This window comes from Numida meleagris, chromosome Z, assembly GCF_002078875.1.
Source record: "Numida meleagris isolate 19003 breed g44 Domestic line chromosome Z, NumMel1.0, whole genome shotgun sequence".
In the NCBI taxonomy this organism is placed as follows: domain Eukaryota; kingdom Metazoa; phylum Chordata; class Aves; order Galliformes; family Numididae; genus Numida; species Numida meleagris.
In genome coordinates this window covers 74,867,659-74,875,853 of record NC_034438.1, presented here as the reverse complement: position 1 = coordinate 74,875,853, position 8,195 = coordinate 74,867,659, and the positions used below count along the sequence as shown (strand labels likewise).

Here is an 8,195-nt window from a genome sequence, read left to right as displayed (position 1 = left end):
GCAGCAGCACTCTGCAGTGTAGCGTTCAGCCCAGAGCAGCAGACTCAGGCCCTCGGTTGTCTTGCAAAGTTTGGCAGGTTCTTCCTTAGCGACTGCATTTCTTGGTATGGTTTTTGGAAGCGGGTGTAGGCTTGGGAGTGCAGCCAGGGAAGGCGCCGTATCTCTGCCACATCTGTGCCTTATTGCTCTGAGCCCAGCTGGGAGGAATGGATTCTGCGGTGCACAGCTGTGGCCGTGCAGCTGGTGGGTGTAATACCTGGCGGCCCTGTCCCTCCCAGGGGGACAGCAGGGTGTGCGTGAGAGGCAGCAAAGGCTGGGAGGAAGGGAGGAGGGGAAAGACGTAAATCAGCAGCCCACATGCTTGTATTCGGAGCTGAAACAACATGGCCAGGTGGAATGGATACTGAGCACGTCTCTTCCCATCTCATTTGTGATGCTCAGGGTTAAACTGCTCTGGGTAATTGCAGTAATGTCAGTAACTTGGTTCTTTTTGAACTCAATATCCCAGCAGCAAGTAGGAATGGATTGATTTAAGCATAATAAAATTGCATGTATGTAATCATTTAATTTATTTTTAATTCGGCGTTTGGAATGCTGCCTGACCTATTTCTCACCTATTTCTGTCTTTCAGACGAATCCTGGGCCAATCAAGGCGGCACGTTCCCACTCTGAGCACTCTGCTGCGGTGTACTGCTACAACTGCTCCCGGAAAGGACATTTTGGATATGTAAGTCTCAGCAGCCTGTGCCTCAGTGCTGAGTGCATCTCTGGAATAGAATTTCATCCCTCTCATGAGGGATGGCTGGAGAAAAGAGCTGGAAGAGTCAAGCTAATGCTGCACGCAGGGGTGCTCTAATGAAACATTTGTTCTAGGATAAGTTCCAGATGTTTATCACCTTTTCTAGCCTCCCATCCTGACAAATGCAGCTCTGGCCTTGCAGATACCTAGCTCAAAAGGTAGAGGGTTTTTTTTGTGAGATAAGTCCAGTAGCCACAAATATTCTAGGAAATGAGTATTACATGAGAGTTGGTTAAGTTTATTGTTTTCTGCTCCTTAGAGAGAGTAAATTGCCAGCAAATTCCTTCCTCTTTCCTGCCTGTTCTGTGCGTTCACTCCTGAAAAGCGTGCCACTATTTTTGTCTAAATATGTAATCTCTGTGGCTTGTAAGTGGGACAGGTAGGGCAACTTTGCTAGCATGTTCTCCTGGCAGATCTGAAAGAGGAGAAAAGAAAAATTTTAATGCCAAGCAGTCTGTGGAGACAAATGAAGGCATTCTCTTTGATCAGTATGTTGAGGCCATCACGTGTCTTATGGACACGCTGCTGCCTTCACAGATGCCTTGGAAGAGCCAGGAAATAAGTGGCTCTTGCAGTCCAAGCTGGGTAAGAGGCAGCAGCAGCCTGGTGTCACCTGTGGAAAATGCAAGCACTGCAGGCATGACCTTGGCTATGGTATATGAGTCTTTGCAAGATGGACTGAGCATTGCAAGATGTCTGCTCGAGACATGGCTCCACGTGTGGTGACAGTGCAAGACCTTGGCAGTTTAGTCGTGTTCTGTCTGGTATATGAGACTTCAGTAGATAAAAGTTTCCATAAAGGCAGCGCTGAAACCGATCCTGTTAAACAAAAACAGAATAAAGCCACTGCCAGTAATGTATACACTAAAATGAAGATATGCAGTGAGACCTGGATTGACATGCTTGAACAAAAAGTGACAGTGTTTGCTGGCATTGGACGAGGAACAGTTTAGTAAACTCTGAAAAAAAATGGCATTCGAGGAAGGCAGCAATACGTGGTCATAAATAAGCTTTAAAAACAGTTAGTGCATTTCTGGGAGGAGATGATAGTCGTTACTTGGATGGAATAGGTAGAAATCGTATAATATGAGTGAGGGAATCAAGTGAGTCAAGAACAACATTTTACAACTATCAGTGTTACAGATAAGTCAGTATTTTCCCTAGCATACAAGGAGCAGAAATAGCCTCAGCAGTAACTGAATGGAAATTGAGAAGTCAGTAATAATGTGGAAGGGCAGAAGTTCTCACCAGATCTTTCAGTACGCACACAGAAGAGCCTCCAAGATGTGCACTGCGTTATACAATGATCACTGGGTATTTGCCTTCAAGCCACTAAACCTTCTCTTTGCAAATGGCTGTAGAAACGGGGCTGGTGGTCTGCGTATGCATATTTATGGTGATCCAGCTGGACAGGCAATACATGTGAGATTTGTAGCTCTCACTGGCTAAGAAAACTGAGGTCAAAATCAATGCCTGTACTCATGCAGTGAGCAGCCCTGCCAGAGCTCGAAAATCCTGGCTATAATTAAAGGAAAAAAAATTGATTTTTTTGGAGGGGTCTTTTTTTTGATAGTTTTTTTGTTTGTTTTTATTAGAATATTGCTATCAGTAAACATTACTGGTGATGATAAGCATCTCTTAACATTTTTTTCCCATTTCTGCACTGCAGGAACCCTGCTGCATTGCCTTTATTGAGCATTTAAAGCAGAGGAATAGCAGACTACCAAGAAGAAAAGGCTGGTGTTAGTTTTGTGTGGACATAACATAATTAGTGCTTCCTGCTGCAGTCTGCTGCTTTTCATGTTGCCGTTTAATCTAGCTTAGGAGCATTTGAAGTTCTGTTCTTTGTTAGAAGCCTGGCTGGGGAGACTTCTCCCAGCAACTCAGGCAAGAGCAAAAAAGTTGCTGAATCTGAGAGTTAACTGGGCTGGTTTGTGTGAGAAGGTCACTGTGGATCACGCAGGGGGGCTGGCAGAAATTGAAGTAATTGCAGCATTAGCTGTCAAAATTTCTAACAGCTGGCAGTTATGTTTACTATATTTGCTGTGTTATTTATTAATGCAATTCTGTTTTTAAGCTTAGTATGAGCTATGGAGCTAACAAGGGAAAAAAGCTTATTTTCTTTAGCAGACTTCACGTCACGGTCCATTTTGAACAATCCACACCTCCAGACCATTCTGTCTTAGAGTCCATGGCAAAGATGTGCTCATTTCGTGGGACATCTGTGTAGGAAAGTTAAGAAGGAAGTAGATTAACCGGGGACAGCCCCTTGCAGTATTCAGGCTGCAGCAAGCTTTTAAGGCAGCAGGGATAAGGAGCTGACCAGTGAGTGCAGATGTGCTTCATATTCACATCGTGATATGCCCCTCACACAGAAAATTCCTCCTGCAGGCTGGTAGCAGGCTCCGCTTTCCATCCCCTCTATGTCCCCTCCAATGGCAAACACTGTCCCAAGAGTATTGAGCAGTACAAAGTGTGTGGCAGCAGTGGCAGCTTACCTGGGAGGGAAGGGCATAGCACAGTGCTTGTTGGACATGGCTGAATTGATTTTTCAGTGAAGTTGTGTTTTAGCAGAAAGGAGGAGTACTAATGTTGTTGACACGTGCACTTAGTTCACTAATGCTTCTGTGTCAACAAATGAGCAAAATGAAAAGTGATGAAGGGCTGTGTTTCTGCAGGGCAAGCCAGAGATTTTGTGTAGCATCTCAACCACTGCATTTCACCGTTATCACAGAAAGAGAAATGTCTCTTGGTGTACTTCTGCATAAAGCCAATCCGCGTTGCTTTCAGTAACCTCCGTGGCAGTGCTTACATTTTCTTCCTTCTGTTCGAGGTAGGCAGGCAGTTTTGTGCCCAGCGCAAAGCCCGCTCTTAGTTCGGTGCCATTCACATGAAGCAGATTTCACTGCTTTCCCCTTAAGCCTGAGGAGGTGAGTGGGGAGATGTCTTTGTGGGGTGTGCTGGGTGCTTGTGATCACTGAGCGGCTGAGGTGTGCAGAGTGCAATCCAGTCTGACCCAGCAGTACTCTCTTGGCGGACAGCGGAGAGAATAACACGGTTCTTCGTTTAACTTCAGCCAAGCAAAGGCCATATAAAAGCTGAGGTGAGGATATGAAATGCATATGAAATGCATTTTTAATGTATTGCTCCTTTAAAAGGGGGAGAGGAGAGTGCAGAAGGACACATAGGGAAGGGGAGTCCTAGAGGCCTCGTATGGTAGAAGTCACAAACACAGGAAGGAAAGCTGCTTAGATAGCATGGAGATATGGTGAGCAAAAGCTCCTTGTAGTTTATTGGGAATGGCAGACCCAGAGCTCATTAAATCTGGGCAGCGTCCAAGAAGTAGAGAGCAAATCCATAGGAAGCATAGCCAGGCCCGCAGACATTGCCAAAAAACTCTGTGTGCAGCAGGGAAAAAAACCACGTTCCTCATCGAGTGTTTGAGACATGGGCTCACGTGTGTGCGATCCAGGAAGCAGTGGACGGTTCAGGGCTGTCATCCCAGCACACCCGGTGTCTCTGCATGGCAGAACCTTCTGCAGGATCTGCTTTTGGTTTGCATCTGTACGAAGGTGATGCGCAGCTCTGGCAGTGTGCAGAGGGGGCTGCCCTGGGCTCCCCATCGCTGCCTTCTCCTTCCTTTAAGCCCCACCACACCATGTCAGTGTACCACATTTCTGCACACACGTTTCCCTCCAGGGGATCCAGGTTTAAGAAGCCCCTCTGCAGCTAGAGGGGTTGACCTCCTGAGGACATGAGGCTTGTGGCTGTGCCGGACGGCCGGCAGCAGTGGCAGCAGGCAGCAGTGGGAGCTGGCCCAGCCCTGGCAGGATCCCCTGCGCCCTGGACCTAGCAGTGTGTCCGGCGTTGTGTTCACCTGGTGTCTGCCTGCTTCTAGTCCTCTGCCTTGAAGGCTGCTGCAGATCTGTAGTAACTGTGGGAAGACAAGCGAGTCCTTCCACTCGCTGCAAGAGGGCTGCAGGTTGGTTCACGGAATGCATGTTTTTCTTGGTGTGCTGAAAGAACTGTTGAAAATCAGTAAAATCATCAGTTTTTAAAGAATTGCGTGCAGCATCCTCCATAGGTACAGACCAGCACGTGCAGAATCCAACTCGTTTCCCATAACATCATAATTCAGCCACAGTGATTTAAAATGTGTTTTGCAGGAGTGCTCAGAAAAGCGCATGCGTGGAAGTATGTTCCCTGCTTCTCCATTCATCCACTACTATGATGATGAATGCGATCTCAAGAGGAGAGCAAACAGATTAAAAAGAAAGATTGCAGGTATGGCACATTTTGGGAAATCCCTTTTTATTTTCAGTTCTGTGAAATATTTTCTCCTGGGGTTGCTGCTTTCTGAAATGCTGTCGAATTATTTTCACGTCTTGGGAAAAGCTATGGGAATTTGAAAAGGTACTCCAGGAGTAGTAGGAGATTTGTGACCTTGTTCTTCTGTGTACTGTGGGAATAGATCATGTCAAAGCCTCTAGGTGAGTGCTGTCAGAGGTTTTAATTCTACTGGCTTTGAAGCTGTAATAAACTAGCAAGAGGAGGCTTAAACTGTAAGTTGGTGAGATTCTCATCTATGGACAGACAAAAACAACACCAAAAGCTCTACCAGACAGGTTGTCGTAGAGACGCCGTGTACAGGGAAAACCACAGCAGCCCCAGGACGGGGCTGTAGGTTTTCTGTGTGGGTATTGAGGTGAGCTGATCTGTTTTACAGAACTGCAAGAAGCTGGCCTTCTGCCAGTACAGCCAGAGACACCACGGCAGGAGGAAAAACATGGAGGACATGGCTGCAAGAAGCAGCCCTGGGAGGAGCACAGTAAACGTAACAAAGATGAGTATCGCAAGAAGAAGAAGGCATCATCCCAGGCAGACAAGCAGAGAGCAAAAAAACACAGAAGTGATGTTGAAAGGGGCCACGAGGTGGAGGACGACTTCCCTAGAGGGCATCGTAAGCAGACGTCCAGGGGCAGCAAAAAACATCACAAGTCTGTTCTCCAGGCACATAGCAGCAAGAAGGAGTATGGCCAGCAACTTCTGGAAGCTGCTAAAAGGAAGAAGAAAAGGAAAAAACAGAGAGATGCGAGTCCTGATATCAGTGAGAATTTATTCCTCATAAAACAGAGGAGGAAAAAATCTAAACAGAAATCCTTCAGCTGGTGAGGAGGTAGATGGGTAGCACTGACAGTTGCTGGCCCTGGCTCTGCCTGTTTTTTGTTTTTGTCACTCCTTACACAGCGAATCAGAGTACGTCCCTGACTCTGGGTGGGCATGCCCAGGCCCCAGTCACAGAGAAGCATCCCTCTGTACTTCCAAAAGAGATGCTTTTTCTGCTGTGGGCTATTCACTTGGCAGGGAGATTTTAATATTTGTGTCTGGAATTATTGCACTTTTTCAGCAGTCCTAGTGTAAGTTTGCTGTATTTGCTTGTAATGTGAGGGGCTGGGCTGGGGAAAGCCCATGCTGCTTTGGGTAGGATTTATTTCCTTGCTGGTGAGATGTAGCTCTGATAGCAGGATCTTGGCACAGTGCTTCCTGCTGGCACTGAAGGGAAGCTTTCACATTTCTAGGAGCTGGGGTTGATGTGCGGAGATCTGCGTGTTCCCATCAGCCACTCCTGGGGTGCAGTTCTGTCCTTTCTGGAAGGTGCTGTGCAGGTGTTGCTTTACACATGGGGAAGTGACAGTCTCCTACCTCGCTCTGCAATGTAGGTCCACCACCATCAGTGCCACAGCACTGGGTGCCAAGCACGAGCAAGCTCTGACTGGCTGCATTCCATGTCTCTGCTGACTGGTTAGAACAGCAGGAGAAGGCAGCTGAGAAGATATAGCGGAGTTTACATCACATTAAATATGTCCCTGTTCCTCTTGGTGTGGGATTTGTGTCTGCAGAAATGTTAGAGCATGAAAAGTGTATTTGATTCCAGACATAATGTGCTAAAATTTAATAATTAAATGTATTTGTAAGACAGTTATTTTTGTACTCTGGAATTGAACAGTTACGTTGTTTAAAGTTTTGTAACAACAAATGCTTGACCAAATAAATAATCCAAATAAAAATTTACATGAGGGATTTCCAGAATCATTGGTTTGTTCTGCATAGTCTTGCACTGGCAAGCAGAACTGCTTAAGAAAACAGTATCCACTTCCCTTACTTTGAGCTGAAACTACAGCAGCGCTGACAGGAGATTTTCTGGTTGTATTGGTTCAGGACCTGTACTGTCGTACACCACCACTTTTGCTAAGCAGGAGGTAGCAACTGCCAGCACATTTTCTTAAAGTTAGATGTCCTCTCCCTCTGCTTATGAAGAGATTGGTCTTTGGCCAGCATTGTGCTTCAGAATCGGAACGAGTCTGTAACTTGTGCAAATGCATGGGTATCCGAGGAGGAGAAATCAGAAGGGTGTTGCGGTAGAAAAAGACGGGGGCCATCTTTCTACCAGCACTATTCCACTCCTGTAAATTCCCCAGCTTTTTGTTTGGCAAGGTCCCAAGTGAAAACACTCATATTTCAGAGCCCATTTAGTCTCTGTCCAGAGCTGCCTGGAGCAGACCTAAACCTACGTCATACTTGAGGGCTTGTCAAGGACACCTTATTAGGAACCCAGTGCCCAGTTTTCACTGAGTGCCTCCATGTTGGCAGCTGAAATTTCTTTTCTCTTAACTTCACCAATTACTTGATTAGAAACTTCCTTTTGGTTGAAGAAAGTAAATCGCCTTTACCCCTAATTAGAAAAAAATATATATATCCTGATAAGACCCCAACACTGAACTCACCTCCTCCCATCTGTTGTGCTTTGCATCCCTTCTTACTTACCAGTGCATTTTTCTGTTGAACAGAAATCTCCAGCAGCCTTCAGCTGGCGCAGCGTGCAGACTGGTAGATACAGAAGGAGAGTTTTGGATTGAGTATTAAGGTCAACTCCAAGTTTTCTGATGCATCGTTTTAGTGATGTGGCCAGCAAGGTCATGATGAGCTGCAAATCTCTCATCCAGCAGCTGCACCACTCACTCAGTAGCCACCAGGAGCTCAGGAGACTGAGTCCTCGGTGCTTCTGTCCTGGAGCACTTCTTTGGACAGAAGTGTTGTGATGCGGGCTGTTCCTGCGGTGCCTGATTCTCCATCTACAGGTGACGGGCGGCTCGGAAACCAGCAGGTACCACTGTGTGTGTAACAGGCTGTACCTCCTGCACATCAGCAGCCTGCAGGGCTGCAAGGCACCTGCCCTAGGAAAGCGTGACCAGAAGAGAAGTCTCAGAAAACTGCGTGCTAGTGGCTCTTCTGCCCCCAGAGAGTACTAGAAAGCACGTAAGTACAATAACAGGCAGGGGAGAATTCCCCCAAGCTGCAGTTAGGCAGATTTTAGGGAGTCTCCCAGAATTATTTT

General features: G+C 46.6%; 1 protein-coding gene across 9 annotated transcripts in view; it reads left to right on the top strand.

Annotated features, from left to right (window-relative positions):
* The window catches only part of ZCCHC7 (zinc finger CCHC-type containing 7), a 110,011-nt gene extending 103,122 nt beyond the window's left edge, over nucleotides 1-6,889 (top strand). For all 9 annotated transcript variants that reach the window (XM_021379966.1, XM_021379968.1, XM_021379969.1 and 6 more), the window contains 3 exons: nucleotides 632-727; nucleotides 4,966-5,083; nucleotides 5,526-6,889. In XM_021379966.1, coding sequence (XP_021235641.1) covers nucleotides 632-727; nucleotides 4,966-5,083; nucleotides 5,526-5,971 — 660 coding nt within the window. In that variant the 3' untranslated portion in view covers nucleotides 5,972-6,889. The remainder of the gene's footprint in view (nucleotides 1-631; nucleotides 728-4,965; nucleotides 5,084-5,525) is intronic.